We start from the raw sequence: 16,611 nt of genomic DNA on the forward strand, positions 1-16,611 counted from the left end.
CTGCCACCTAATGGTTGAGTTAGACTACTGTAGACAAATACTGTAACCCCATGTAATCTGTCTTCTATCTATTATCAGTACAGTGGGATATAAAATGTTAGTATTGTGCAAGCACATCTATGAAATATATTATTTTATCTATTTTGACAGGTAGGCTAATATTTTAAAACGTATATCTGTATGTATCCACATGGTGATATTATAAATGTATGTGATGCTGTGTATGACAACTTATTTCAGTTTGAATGCAGCATTTGTGAAAAGGATATTTATGTAATGCATTCAGTTCTTTAAACCAGGGGTGTCCAACTCATTTTGCCCGTGGGCCGCATTCGGTCTTCACCGAGTCCGGAGGGACGCATTAAAAATGTATTATTTTCTTGCAAAAAAATAGTCCACTCCAAAAATATTTGAATTTGTCACTGTCTAGCTTTTGTTTCAATTACTGTTATCAAGCTGGACAGAGTGAAGAACCTATACATGTACATCCATTATCATTTCTACACAGTTTTTATTTGGTTTTAGACTTTTTCAAAAAACTATTTTCCCCCACCCAAAACAAACTCAAACTACCTGTGGGTCGGATTGAATGGGCTCGCTAATGTTGTGTAAACAGCTGTGTCGGGGACAGGGTGAACCACATGATGCAATCCTGACCCAATCAAACTATGCCTGTGGTTAGAGGTGGGTGGTGTGTATGTTGGACAACAGTTCATAAATACATCCCAAATGATACTATGTGAAGATGAATGCTATGGATACAATGCATTTACTGCACCAATACATTTTAGAAAAGAAAGAAATCAAGGAGCTGTAGTACTGTATTCCTAGTACGACATGTAAAGATATGCAATAATCTATTCCAGACAGTAGCTACAGGTGTAGGGTCTTGATTGAATCACCCTGTTGCAGGAGAACTTTCCTGCTATGCAGGACATTTAAAGCATGTAGTGTATTTGAGGTTTATAAAGACTTCTGAAGTTTGTCATTTCCACTTTGAAATGTCAGATTAGATTTTCCCTTATGATGTGAAATGTCAATTTAATTATAATCCGCATAATAATTCACATTTCCTGTTGCCGCAGGATTATTTTCTCAAATGAAGATCCTACATCTGTATAGACATGACTGTCCATCATCAAACATTTATAGTTCAAATAATCACCAAAGGCATACTATTAAGTACATTATAGGCCTAATCAGAGTTTGGACAATCTAATTCTATTTTCCAACTCAGTCATCGACTCTTAATCAATTTTGCTAAAAGGATTTGATTATTAAACGTTTGCTATTAAGGTGGTTTATATTTGAGTAGTGTTTGTAGACTGTGATAGGCCTCCTGTATAGTCATTTACTATTTAAGATATTTTTTTAGGCTTGTGTCTGATACATGTATCATTGTTAAGTATGTTAATATAATCATTTAGAAATAAAAATGACTTTCAACTAGCTCTTTCTATTTTTTGCTATTTTGTAACTAGGTTGGCAATGGCAACAAATGCATTGAAATGCTGACAGCATAACCTACTGTGAAAGACCGATGCCGTGTTGTGCTTCTTGTCTAAACAGAGGGGTTTCCTCCACTGAAGTAGGCTATATGTGATCGGTTGCCTCTCACAATGTAACATGTTCAGGTTTCCTCATACTAGAAGTAACATAGTAAATGGGATGCTTAAATTTAGGGAAAGGGGGATACCTAGTCAGTTGTATAACTGAATGCGTTCAACTGAAATGTGTCTTGCGTATTTAACCCAATCTCTGAACCAGAGAGGTGCGGGGGGCTGCCTTAATCGACATCCACGTCTTCAGCGCCCGGGGAACAGTGGGTTAACTGCCTTACTCGGGCAGAACAACAGATTTTTCCATTGTCGTCTCTGGAATTCGATCCAGCAACCTTTTGGTTACTGGCCCAACGCTCTAACCACTAGGCTAAAAGTATGATATGTTACATTTGGTATGGTTACATAAGACCGAAGGTTACTAAAGTCAACAATAAAAGGAAGGTGGATTGATGGGTGTATTATGCAAATGTCTAGCAATCCAAAGGTTGTGTATTCAAATCTCATCACAGACAACTGTAGCATTTTAGCAACTTTGCAACTACTTTGCCCTTTAACCTAACTCCTAACCTTAACCCCTAGCCTAGATAATGTTAGCATTTGCCACGTAGCAAACTTTAGTGACAACAAATTGGAATTTGTAACATATCATACATATTTCAAATTTGTAACTAGCATATCATACGAAATGGATGATGGACACCCACACATAATGTAACATATCATAGTAATTTGAGTCACGGATTTTCGTTTACTATGTTACGTCTACCCCTGATTCCAGGTTGCAACCTTTCAGAGACGAAATGTCATGTAGTTTGAGCTACAGTTTGGCCAGCTAACCACTAGGCTTCGCTAGTCTCATTCAGTGATGACCAGAGTCGGACAAAGAGTCGTTTAGCCTAAGCCTACCCTGTACAATATTAAGTCCATACCATTAAGTCTTTCTCGATCCATTTAGTTACACTACAACAAATTAACAATGGTAAGGTAAGCAGACTCGGCTCATATGAATACGGCGATATCACCGATAAGTCGTTTTTAGATTTGCCAAGTGGTGAAGGAGGGCTCGCTTTATGAAATTACTAAAGGCGCAAAATTGTGATTTATCGCCAACAAGTTTATTGCAATTGTAGTGATCACATGACCAATACGACGCGCGCCCCTCACTTGCGCTCAGCTACCCTCACTGGTTAGTTGCCCCCACGAGCAACGAGCATCAGACCGTTTTTAGACTGTTGATTGACGACCAGGCACGCACAAAAGAGCTCTCAGCAAGGGAGGAGTGGCGTAGGATAGCATTAATTTTTCTCACAGTAAAAAAATGTCAGGTATTTTTTTTGTGATTTATAGATATTTCGCCTGGATTTAAACTGGAAAGGATAAGGTGAGCGGTAGACTACGTAAGCGGGAGGCTATGTTATGTAGACATAACGGTTCTTCTTCATAAATCGATTATAGGCTTGACGAAGCAATGCATGGAAATAATAGCCTAATAATAATGTAGATTTTCGAGAGTGAGTGAACAATTGAATGATGTCCATTTAGTATTATTTCTGTCGCTGTCATGTTCTCCAATTACATGGGGTAGAATGTCAGATGAACCAGTCAACGTCAGCCTTCAAACTACACAACATAGTTGAAAGGTGGACACGGTGATACGTAACTTCTTGCTCTTTTGGAACATGGTCTAAATAAGAGAATGAGAGGCCTACAATGTTTATTTTGTCGATGTTCTCGCTCACCTGGGCAGAGACAGGCGCCCGTTAACTCTCCGTACAGTTCACTGTCGTTTTAAAGTGCTGAGGGTATTCGCCAATGTTGGCCTGCTCTTTGACTGCAAATAACTCCAAACGGACAGGAACTGATTTGATGGTGTCGTAGATCACTAAAATGATTTGATAATCAAGAATTCATCAGCTACACTGAAGAAGAATTTGTCATCCCACCGCTGTGGTAGCCTGTGTGATACACAAGACACCAGATGGCTAACAACGACTCGATGCAAGTAAGTTTTCCAAGTTAGCATTGGACAGGGGTTTTCCTTGATTCAACATATTATGTTAGCCTGTGTTTGTCCTATTCGAAGAGATGCGTGCATGTCATATTTGTAGACTATTTCTTCTAATTGGGTTCGTGGTGACGTCTTTGCACGACAGGGACTGATGGTGGATAGGTACTCTACTAGTACATCGGGCCAAAGTTAGACCGGTAGTAGCCCACGATAACCGACTGAGCCTGTCGTCCACACCCACACCATCACCTTGAAACGTTAGGTCTGTGTTTTCTGTCCCCCATGTTGGCGATGGTCTAACAGGGCATAATAATGGCAGGTGCTTATTGTGTGTGTTACCAAAGCAGTCTACACCCGCACAAATATGTCCGACAAAAGTAAGGACATATTGATGATGTGTAGACCAACAAATACTGTACACACATATATTTTCTTGTTACACCTCACCGGCCATATGGAAGAGACCTGTATGGAGCCATTTCTTGTGGAACAAAGTTGTTCCACTCAGGTGAGTTACAGTGAAGGGTGTCAGAGTCAAGGACCTAATTAAACAGGTCATGTTACCTTATGCTGCTTACACAGGTGTCATCTGTGTAATCGACTTTCAGTGTACAGATGTGGTCAAATATACATGTTTACACAGGCAGCCCAATTCTGATATTTTTCCACAAATTGTTCTTTTGACCAATCACATCAGATCTTTTCATATCAACTCGTTTTCAGACCTGATCTGATTGGTCAAACTACTAATTAATGACCAAAAGATCAAAATTGGGCTGCCTGTGTAGATGCAGCCTTTTTTTCTTCTAAAATAAGTTGAAATAGAAACAACTTTAGATACCTTCCTGCAATTTCAGAAATGTTGCCATGGGGCGCAGAGAAAATGTTGCAGTTTTAAAGCAAGTTTGCATGCATTTTTTACATTTTGCCATGGAGAGGCTTGGCAATTTTCTAACAAATTTCCTGCAATTCTACTAATTTGCCTTGGGGCGGAGGGAAAAATTTGCAGTTTTACAGCTCATTTCTTGATGTTCAATTGTTTTTTGCAATAGGGTGGAAGGACATTTTTGCAGTTTTAAAGCTAATATCCTGCAATTCTGCACATTTTTCATGACTTATACCATGTTGATATGATATCTGAGTGAGAGTGACTAATAAAATCAATGGGGTCCCCCAGGAGGTCAGGGCACCTGGGCACGTGCCCTTTGTGCCTGGTCTATAATTTGACCATGATTACTACAAGTTTAGATAGCTGGCTAGACATGAGCTAATTGAGTGACCATCAGTGATTGACATAACAAGAGAAACTACTGATGCACAACAATATTTCTAAATTGCACCATGTGAATTCTACTATTCTAACTCTCAACAATAAGTTGAGACCCTGACTGAGTTTTTTAAATTTTTTAAATGTTTTTGGTCGGGGCCCCCTATCGGCTGGAGGCCCTAAGCGACCACTTATGTTGCTTATGCCCAGGGCGGGCCAGTGTAACATCATGTAAAGTATGACCTACTGAACACTGGGTCAGCAAGTAGCCTAAGCCTATATCACTAGGTGTCAGTGTCAGGTAAGCATCCGGTATCAAGGACACATGTAGGCTACAGTAAGCTCCTTCCAGTGGTGCCACTGTCAGATTTCTTCCCCAAGGAGTTTTCGTTTGTCAATCATTTGTTTTAAATGTACTCAATAAAATGGCGTGTACATAATAATGCTTATGACTATAAAATTGGGGGTGGCCTCTTGACTGACGTAAGTTAGTGTTTCCATGAAGAGAAGGTCTCCTGATTCCTGGAAAGCTAGCACTGTGACTGTGGGCAACACACATCAGAGGAGGGTAACAGGGCCTAAATGTTCCTTGTTCATGTTTTGTATTCTCTTGTTCTACCTCTAGGCCTAGGTTCTTCACTCTTCTTTTTCAGTTATGTTTTGCTCGTTTTGCAATGAGAGAGAAAATATTGCTTTGGATGGAAAAGATACATGCATTGACTTAGTGGAAATAATAATAGGCCCTGCAGGACATTCATATCTTTCAGGGATCTTTACTACCCTTTCAGCTTATTTGAAAACACCCAGTGCACACAAGCATTTCAATGGGGTTTAATGTATCCAGAAAACAATCCCCAATTTCTGTTTTTACACGGGTCAAAAATATTAATGCAAAATTCAACAATTTAAAATATTTTACTGAGTTACAGTTCATACAAGGAAATCAGTCCATTGAAAAAAAATGCATTAGGCCCTAATCTATGGATTTCACATGACTGGCAATACAGATATTCATCTGTTGGTCACAGATACCTTAAAAAAAGTAGGCGCGTGGATCAGAAAACCAGTCAGTATCTGGTGTGACCACCATTTGCCCCATGCAGCGCGACACATTTCATTGGCATTGAGTTGATCAGGCTGTTGATTGTGGCCTGTGGAATGTTGTCCACTCCTCTTCAATGACTGTGGAATGTTGTCCCACTCCTCTTCAATGATTGTGGAATGTTGTCCCACTCCTCTTCAATGACTGTGGAATGTTGCCCCACTCCTCTTCAATGACTGTGGAATGTTGTCCACTCCTCTTCAATGACTGTGGAATGTTGTCCCACTCCTCTTCAATGACTGTGGAATGTTGTCCCACTCCTCTTCAATGACTGTGGAATGTTGTCCCACTCCTCTTCAATGACTGTGGAATGTTGTCCCACTCCTCTTCAATGACTGTGGAATGTTGTCCCACTCCTCTTCAATGACTGTGGAATGTTGTCCCACTCCTATTCAATGACTGTGGAATGTTGTCCCACTCCTCTTCAATGACTGTGGAATGTTGTCCCACTCCTCTTCAATGACTGTGGAATGTTGTGCCACTCCTCTTCAATGACTGTGGAATGTTGTCCCACTCCTCTTCAATGACTGTGGAATGTTGTCCACTCCTCTTCAATGACTGTGGAATGTTGTCCCACTCCTCTTCAATGACTGTGGAATGTTGTCCCACTCCTCTTCAATGACTGTGGAATGTTGTCCCACTCCTCTTCAATGACTGTGGAATGTTGTCCCACTCCTCTTCAATGACTGTGGAATGTTGTCCCACTCCTATTCAATGACTGTGGAATGTTGTCCACTCATCTTCAATGACTGTGGAATGTTGTCCCACTCCTCTTCAATGACTGTGGAATGTTGTCCCACTCCTCTTCAATGACTGTGGAATGTTGTCCCACTCCTCTTCAATGACTGTGGAATGTTGTCCCACTCCTCCTCAATGACTGTGGAATGTTGTCCCACTCCTCCTCAATGACTGTGGAATGTTGTCCCACTCCTCCTCAATGACTGTGGAATGTTGTCCCACTCCTCTTCAATGACTGTGGAATGTTGTCCCACTCCTCTTCAATGACTGTGGAATGTTGTCCCACTCCTCTTCAATGACTGTGGAATGTTGTCCCACTCCTCTTCAATGACTGTGGAATGTTGTCCCACTCCTCTTCAATGACTGTGGAATGTTGTCCCACTCCTCTTCAATGACTGTGGAATGTTGTCCCACTCCACTTCAATGACTGTGGAATGTTGTCCCACTCCTCTTCAATGACTGTGGAATGTTGTCCCACTCCTCTTCAATGACTGTGGAATGTTGTCCCACTCCTCTTCAATGACTGTGGAATGTTGTCCCACTCCTCTTCAATGACTGTGGAATGTTGTCCCACTCCTCTTCAATGACTGTGGAATGTTGTCCCACTCCTCCTCAATGACTGTGGAATGTTGTCCCACTCCTCTTCAATGACTGTGGAATGTTGTCCCACTCCTCTTCAATGACTGTGGGAAGTGGCTGGATATTGGCGGGAACTGGAAAACGCTGTTGCAAACATGCTCAATGGGTGACATGTCTGGTGAGTATGCGGGCCATAGAAGAACTGTGACATTTTTAGCTTCCAGGAATTGTGTACAGATCCTTGCGACATGAGGTGATGGCGGCAGACGAATGGCACAACAATGAGCCTCTGGATCTCGTCACGTTGTGTCTGTGCATTCAAATTGCCATCGATAAAATGCAATTGTGTTCATTGTCCGTAGCTTATGCCTGCCCATACCATAACCCCACTGCCACCATGGGGCACTCTGTTCACAACGTTGAAATCAGCAAACCGCTCGCCCACACAACATCATGTCTGCCATCTGCCCGGTACAGTTGAAACCGGGATTCATCTGTAAAGAGCACACTTTTCCAGTGTGCCAGTGGCCATAAAAAGATGACAAGTTGCCCGTGTTACGACGCTGAACTGCAATCAGGTCAAGACCCTGGTGAGGACGACAAGTACGCAGATGAGCTTCCCTGAGATGTTTTCTAACAGTTTGTGCAGAAATTCTTCGGTTGTGCAAACGCACAGTTTCATCAGCTGTCCTGATGGCTGGTCTCAGACGATCCCGCAGGTGAAGAAGCCGGATGTGGAGGTTCTGGGCTGACGTGGTTACACGTGGTCTACGGTTGTGAGGCAGGTTGAATGTACTGCCAAATTATCTAAAACAACATTGGAGGCGGCATATGGTAGAGAAATTAACATTAAATTCTCTGGAAACAGCTCTGGTGGACATTCCTGCAGTCGACATGCCAATTGCATGCTCCCTCAAAACTGGAGACATCTGTGGTATTGTGTTGTGTGACAAAACTGCACATTTGTAATGATCATGCTGTTTAATTAGCTTCTTGATATGTCGAACCTGTCAGATGGATGGATTATCTTGGCGAAGGAGAAATTCTCACTAACCGGGACGTTAACAAATTAGTGCACAAAATTTGAGAGAAATAAGCTTTTTGTGCGTATGGAACATTTCTGGGATCTTTTATTTCAGCTCATGAAACATGGGACCAACACTTCACATGTTGCATTTATATTTTTGTTCAGTGTAGATTTTAGCATGGATAAGAATGTTATCTCCAGGAGCAGTAGATTGGCTACACATAGATACTGAGAGATTGCTGATTGAGATCAAGCAGGCACGTTGGCAATGATAGACGTCCCTGTCGGAGCAGACCTATACTCTGCATAGTGATTGGGCTTGATTGTTCTATTTCCCCTCAATGCCTCAACAAGGCTTTACTGGAGGGCAGAATGTTTTTTTTGGAAGGGATGGGGGTCACAAATGAGCAGAGCTACAGCACATTACTCAGTCCTTATAATACCTCTCCCTTTCTTTCAGTCCATAGGACTGATCTTACTCTTTCTCTTTCCCTCAGTTTCCCTCTCACACATCATCCATATTATCCAGTGCATATAATAGGGCTTAGTCCATCAGGGTGTATTGGTCTCTCTCTCTCTCTCTCTCTCTCTCTCTCTCTCTCTCTCTCTCTCTCTCTCTCTCTCTCTCTCTCTCTCTCTCTCTCTCTCCCCCCCCCACTTAGTCGTCCTCCGTCTCTTTCTCTCTCTCATGTATTGATTTGATGTTTGTTTATTTGCTTACTCCCTGCTCCCCAGACAGCTTCACTGAGTGTAAAGCAGGAATCCCCCTGGGTATTTGGGTCTTGTGCATTGAAACCAACCACCCTTATAGACTTACATTGCAGCCATCCTCTCATGCATTTTTTATATATTTTGGTTTTCTGCTGTCCTTATCAATGCTCAAGAAGATCTCTGTGAACTCTCTGTGAGTGGTTGCAGCCAGCTGGTCATTATGTATGTTCAATGATTCTCTGCCTTTTTTTTGCTTTTTGCCAAATGGCTTTTTATTGATCGCGCAGGAGAGTGGAAACATTTCCTCTGTCAGTACATTTCTTTAATGGCATCAAAGACGTCCTCCACACTCAGGCCGACTAAGCCCCAGACACCTGTTGCGCTGTATATTAAAAAGAGAAAAAAAAACTATGGTTCTTCTTTCGACGGACTCCTCATCACACAAACAAAAACTGTTTTGGCTGCAGCTGTCGTTGCTGATAGCTCCATTGGGATTAGGAGACCCTGGACATTTCTGTCCTGACCCACTCCCATGGTGGCATTACACCCAAAACCCACCCTCACCCCCAGTCCCAGCCCTTCACTCCAGGATTAAACTGGCTCTGTGGAAATATATCCTATTCTCCCTTAGACCTGGCTGCACTCTGCCCAGCTGTAGAGATGGAGTGCACAATTTTTTTCGGAATCAAAATCGGGCTTAGGTGGTGGGCGTGGTCAATGGCGCGATCTCCGACTGAACATTTTAGAGGCTCTTTTGACTGCAGAGACATAATTTTGCCATGGGTTGGAGAGCCATTTTTACCAGTTTAAAGCTAGTTTCCTGCATTTCTTCACATTTTGTCATGGCGTATGCTGTGTTCTTATGCTATCTGAGTGACTCAAACATTATAACAAAATCAATGGGGGCACAATGCCATGACATTTTAGGAAATTCCAACTGTCTAGTTTTTCATTTTGATTATTGTTAGTTCTCAAAGATGACCTTATTTAAGATATATAGGTCCATTATCTTTTTTTACAGACATTATATCTGGTTTTAGTCGTTGAATTTTACACTGAAAATGTTTTACCATCCCGAAAAGTATTATTTTGTATGAATACTGAACAAAAATATAAACGCAACATTCAACAATTTCAACGATTTTACTGTTACAGTTCATATAAGGAAATCAGACCATTTAAATAAATTCATCAGCCCCTAATCTATGTATTTCACATTACTGGGCAAGGGCGCATGACTGGGCAGACATGCATGGGCCTGGGAGGGCATAGGCCCACCCACTGGGGAGCCAGGCCCAGCCAAGCAGAATTAGTTTTTCCCCACAAAAGGGCTTTATTACAGACAGAAATACTCTTCAGTTTCATCAGCTATTCAGGTGGCTGGTCTCAGACGAACCCGCAGGTGAAGAAGCCGGATGTGCAGGTCCTGGGCTGGCGTGGCTACACTTTGTCAGCGGTTGTGATGACGGTTGGACGTACTACCAAATTCTTTAAAACGACGTTGGAGGCGGCTTATGGTAGAGAATTAAACATTAAATTCTCTTGCAACCTCTCTGGTGGGCATTCCTGCAGTCAGCATGCCAATTGCATGCCTCCTCAAAACTTCAGACATCTGTGGCATTGTGTGACAAAACTTCACATTTTAGAGTGGCCTTTTATTGTCCCTAGCCCAAGGTGCACCTGTGTAAAATTCATGCTATTAAATCAGCTTCTTGATATGTCACATCTGTCAGGTGGATAGATTATCTTGGCAAATGAGAAATGCTCATTAACGGGGATGTTAACAAATTTGTGCACAGAATTTGAGAGAAATAAGCTTTGTGTGCGTATGGAACATTTCTGGGACCAACACTTTACATGTTGCGTTTATATTTTTGTTCAGTATATATACTGAATATATATATATATATATAGGTTTGGCTTTGTGACATGCCCATGGGGACATGGGTTGGGATCATGTATACTATATATACTTTGACTGTTTGGACTTAGGCGGCCCGTAAAAAACCCTAGAGTGGTTATGTTAAGCTAGTATACATGATCCCAACCCATGTCCCCATGGGCATGTCACAAAGCCAAACCTACCTTGCCCATCCAGTCAGTCTTAACAAGAGCTGTTCCTTTGTCAGTCCAGCTATAGTTCTGCTCTGTTCTGCCATGCTGGCTTGCCTCACAGGATTAGTTATGATTACTGCCAACCCACCCTGATCATGGATGGATCATGAAAGACTGTCCTCCACGGTGGCATGGGGCAGCCAGACCTGTTGTTTGTGACTATACTGCTCAGTGCAGTTGTGATGGATGTTGTGTAAATTATTGTGAGTGACGTTTGAGGCCTGGGGTCTCATGGGCTTGTGGTGGTGTTATAGGATTGAGGATTTTTTATATTTTTTACTTCACCTTTATTTAACCAGGTAGGCTAGTTGAGAACAAGTTCTCATTTACAACTGCAACCTGGCCAAGATAAAGCAAAGTAGTTCGACACATACAACGACACAGAGTTACACATGAAATAAACAAACATACAGTCATGTGGAATGTGTTACAACAAAGAAATGCCTGAAACAATGTAATGTGGGGACACCATATTTTACTCCAATTGGCCAAGCATAAGCACCATTTTAGAGTGAGTAGAAAATGACGTTGCTGATTGGAGTCGTGAAGGAGCCAATGTTTTATCTCTGTATAAATGGGTAGTAATCAGTGTCTTTGTAATCACAGCCAGAGACAGCATTCTGACTGACTGACTGACTGACTGGCCCAGCTGTGGTGCTGAAATCGCAAACGGATAGCTTTCATAATTCAGTAATACTTTATTTTAGTAAATATAAGGTCAAAAATATTGCTTTTTGACTTACCTTGGAAGTTTTCCATGGGTCAAGGGGCACTACCAACCTACAAAACTGCTTCCATTATTTGGGTACAGCTGCCACAGGCTGTTACAGATCAACCCCAAATAATGTCGCTAAAGGACTTTGTTTGAATTTAGTTGATTTTGACATTCAATGCTTAAAGATGGAATCTGCAGTAGGGGGAAACAGCGCCCCTGGCTGCCCCACCACCGTTGTTATTGATTTTGTTTGCGAACTGAGGAGAGTTGCCCAGCATGGTAAAAAATGCAGTACATATTGTGCTCTTCTGGAAAAACAGTTTGCGGGAACGTCTTTGTTGTTGTAATATCGCAAACGGAGGTGGATGCTTCACTATTAAGGATTCCAGCTTTAAGTGGAAGCTATGCTGAGCAGCATTGTTTTGGTGTGCTCTTTAGCTGGGAGGGAGGCACCATTTTGAGGTGTGAAGGTGAGACATTCCCCAGGGCTGTGACCACTGGGACCTGTGAGCAAGTTAGTCTGTCAGTCTGAAGATAAGAGCAAGGCCAGGCATTGCCCATGCAGCGACCTGATTGTGGTTACCTAGGGTAATGGTGATGAGGTAGCCTCCCAGTGAGGTCATGTGATAGCGTCTGCTCTGTGGGAATGGTGTAGGGTGTAAGAGGAGCACAGACGCAGTGCTAGATGGGTGCAGCGACTGCCCTGCCATCCCAACAGTGGGCTGTCTGTTCTGTCTGCCCAGGGCGCATTAATGTGAGCCGAGGAATAAAAACGTCTATTATCAGTCTCAATCTAAAAGTAGAGAGAGAGACGTGACCTGGATGTAAAACAACAGAAGAGCACAAGACCAACTGTACCTCTCATAATTCTCTTAGAACACAGACTTTCAGACTGGGTCAGGTAGAAATGGTGAGGATCAAACAGCAGTCCTTTTCACATGCCTTGAAACATGGTGCTTAGAGTAAGTCACCGCCTGGAGAGACAGAGAGAGAGAAAGTGGAGAGAGGGGAAATACATGACAGATGGGGGGTACCGTAAATGACTGTTTGGTTGCGAGTTAGAGTCCTAATTGAGCTGATGTTGCAACGTCATCTTGATAATTGCTGTGATTTCCCATCGATGGTGTGGCAGTTGTAACCACCCTCCAGCTCTCCTTCCTGCTGCTCCTGTGGGGTCTCAACCACACTATAGCTCTGTATACGTCGGTTTACTCCTTCACTTATTTTAGCTCCTTAATTGTACCCCACCCTGCATTAATCACGCTAGGGGAACTTAGGGTATTTGGAAGTGGTGTTCCTGTTCCCACTGTTGACTAGGCATCCGTCTTAGTGTACTGTGGGTAAGGAATGATGCACTTTGCTATACTTTACTGTTTTATCGTTTGAACACACAGCAGTACTGTGCTCATTAGTCAGTTGGGAACATTAGTCAACAACATACAGCCACACATATTGGTGCTGTCTTTGCCTTCCTGTTTGCGGACGCCTGCTGTTATCGTCAACAGAACTAAAGATGGATAATCATCAGCTTTATAGGACGTGCTCTTATCCCCTCTGCCATAATCATTTTTAATCTGCTCTCGGTGTCCATTAAAATCTGTTTCCAATTCATTCTTTTTTCAGAGCTTTCGGTGCAGTGTGCAGCGTCTTTCCCTGACCCCTCTAGGTGAGGGAGCTGTAGCATTAAGCACCTATAAAGCATGTCAGTGAAGCCCTTATCAGTGGAAGTCAGGAGCCAGGCAGAGAGACAGGGAGATGAGGACAGAGGGCTGGATATAGAGAGAACCAATACTGTTGCTTCTCAGACCTTAGACCAACAAAGTGTTCAAAGAAGATTTGCCACAACACAAAAATCTAAGTAGATCTTAGCGCTGCATTGCTTCTCTCTCTCTCTCTCTCTCTCTCCTGTCTCTCTCTCTTCCTGTCTCTCTCTCTCCTGTCTCTCTCTCTCTCTCTCTCTCTCTCTCTCTCTCTCTCTCTCTCTCTCTCTCTCTCTCTAACAAACACACAAACATAGATTTTGAGTTATTTCCGTGGTATTCGGGCGCAGTCACAGGCAGACGCCCTGAGTGGGGCATTAGTCACGGCTGAGCTGTGGCAGATTTGAATCGGTCTGCTGGAAAATCACTCCCTTCCCTGTTTTTTTTCATGCACCACTGTCCTGAGGCTGTGTTTGTGGAGTGGAGTTCACAGTCTAACACAGCATGGTTCTCAGTCAGTCATTCAGACCTCCTTTCTCTCTCTCTCTCTCTCTCTCTCTCTCTCGCTTGCTCTCTCTCTCTTTCTCTCTCTCCCTCTCTCCATGTCTCTCTCCCTACCCCCCACTGGGCCTTAGTGAGTGGGAGGATGTAGCTATCGACCCTGGACAGGCTCGCTGCGGAAATCCCCACGCCAGACCATCTGAGTCAGAGCCAGGAGGCACACAGCTTGGAGCCCCAATTTCCCTGGAGTCAAAGCACAGAGACATACACAACCCCATGGGCCAGGAGTTTGTCTCTCGCTCTCTGTCTCTGTGTCTCTCGCTCTCTGTCTTTGTCTCTGTGTCTCTCTGTCTCTGTCTCTTGCTTCCTGTCTCTGTCTCTGTGTCTCTCGCTCTGTCTCTGTGTCTCTCACTCTCTGTCTATGTCTCTGTGTCTCTCGCTCTCTGTCTGTGTCTCTCGCTCTCTGTCTGTGTCTCTCACTCTCTGTCTATGTCTGTCTCTCGCTCTCTGTCTCTGTGTCTCTCACTCTCTGTTTATGTCTCTGTGTCTCTTGCTTCCTGTCTCTGTCTCTGTGTCGCTTGCTCTCTGTCTCTGTGTCTCTCACTCTCTGTCTCTGTCTCTCTTGCTTCCTGTCTCTGTCTCTCGATCTCTGTCTCTGTGTCTCTCACTCTCTGTCTCTGTGTCTCTTGCTTCCTGTCTCTGTCTCTGTCTCTTGCTCTCTGTCTCTGTGTCTCTCACTCTCTGTCTCTGTCTCTGTGTCTTTCACCATGTTCTAAGCTGCTGACAAGATAAGATCAAAGGAATGGCATCAGTTAACATGGCTGTGAATCTATTGTCCCATAAAGCGCCTCAGTAATTCTCCCTCTGCTCTGTGTCACGACCATATTCAGGATGACTGTTGTAGGTCACAAACTGTGTTTGCAATGTGCTGCTTTGTGCAGGTGGGTTCAGTAGAGCATTGATAACAAAGTAGTCTACTTTAATAAATGATTCCCTGGTAACGTCAGAATTCTCCATCCACTGCTCTACATGAGTGGGACACAGAGAGACACATTTGTACTTCCCTTTAGATGTTGTTTGGAAATGCAGTCTTCAACCCTCTGAGGCCTGAACAGAGAGACTGATTGTGGTGGTGCTCACAATGGACAGAGTCAGCAACACAAACACATTTGCATTTATTGAAGTCTCTTGAGAAGATGGACCCCTCCACAATGCTGCTTTTCATGGGGATAGACTCTTCCCCACTTGTGGACCGGGCACTCCTGGCATACACACACACACACACACACACACACACACACACACACACACACACACACACACACACACAGTCTTGTACAACTAACCTTGTGGGGACACAAAATTCAATCCCATTCAAAATCCTATTTTCCCTAACCTCTAACTCTTACTCTAACCTTAACCCTAACCTTAACCCCAAAACTTAACCTTAACCATAACTTTAAACCTAACCCTAGCTCTTAACCCCAAACCTAATTGTGACCCTAACTAACACTAATTGTAACCTCAACACTAAACCCCATAGAAATAGCATTTGACCTAGTGGGAACTAACAAAATGTCCCCAGTTGGTTAGCTTTTTGTTCGTTTACTATACTTGTGGGGACTTCTGGTCCCCATAAGTATAGTTAAACATGTCCACACGCACACACACATAATCTTCCGCCATACTTACAGGTTAAAGTTGACTATTTATTGACTTTATTGAGTTTGGACATCCTCTATTATACAGTATTTTATATGCAAAGCACACAGAAAAAGTCCAAAACATACAAAGTTCAAAGTTCAATTTGCTGATTTGGAGGCTTAATTATACAATCTCACCTAAACATTCCAATCAAATCAACTCAAATGTTATTAGTCACACGCGCCGTATACAACAGGTTACAGTGAAATGCTTACTTACGAGTCCCTAACCAACAATGCGTTAAAAAAATAAAAATACGGATAAGAATAAGAAATAAAATAACAAGTAATTAAAGAGCAGCAGTAAAATAACAATAGCGAGACTATATACAGGTTGGTCCTGGTACGGTAATGTGCGGGGGCACCGGTTAGTTGAGGTAATATGTACATGTAGGTAGAGTTATTAAAGTGACTACGCATAGATGATAACAACAGAGGGTAGCAGAGGTGTAAAAGAGGGGGGCAATGTAAATAGTCTGGGTAGCCATTTGACTAGATGTTCAGGAGTCTTATGGCTTGGGGGTAGAAGCTGTTGAGAAGCCTCTTGGACCTAGACTTGGCACTCCGGTACCGCTTGCCGTGCTGTAGCAAAGAGAACAGTCTATGACTTCGGATGGCTGGAGTCTTGGACAATTTCTTAGGGCAACTTTCCACTGGTATATGGTATTGTAGGATTAGGATGCCACTGGGCTACTCCCTTTCATAAATACAGTGCACTAGCATAGCCTTTCTGTACACTACAGCAATGACACCCCTCTAACTGTTTTTGTACACTCTGTGCTCCAACCCCGCCACTGGGAGCATTGATTCTCCCCCCTCAGCCTCACTACTCTCTACATTTCCACTGACAGGGACTTCCATACTGTTTTATTCACAACTCTTC

At 43.0% G+C, this 16,611-nt stretch overlaps 1 protein-coding gene across 1 annotated transcript in view; it reads left to right on the plus strand.

The window, feature by feature from the left end:
* Positions 1 to 2,747: 2,747 nt before the first annotated feature.
* LOC135554291 (serine/threonine-protein kinase N1-like) overlaps positions 2,748 to 16,611 on the plus strand; it is a 42,544-nt gene continuing 28,680 nt past the window's right edge. The window contains exon 1 of the mRNA XM_064986507.1: positions 2,748 to 3,564. Within this exon, the coding sequence (XP_064842579.1) occupies positions 3,541 to 3,564 (24 nt within the window). The 5' untranslated portion in view covers positions 2,748 to 3,540. The remainder of the gene's footprint in view (positions 3,565 to 16,611) is intronic.

The sequence above is a fragment of the Oncorhynchus masou genome, chromosome 14 (assembly GCF_036934945.1).
Source record: "Oncorhynchus masou masou isolate Uvic2021 chromosome 14, UVic_Omas_1.1, whole genome shotgun sequence".
In the NCBI taxonomy this organism is placed as follows: domain Eukaryota; kingdom Metazoa; phylum Chordata; class Actinopteri; order Salmoniformes; family Salmonidae; genus Oncorhynchus; species Oncorhynchus masou.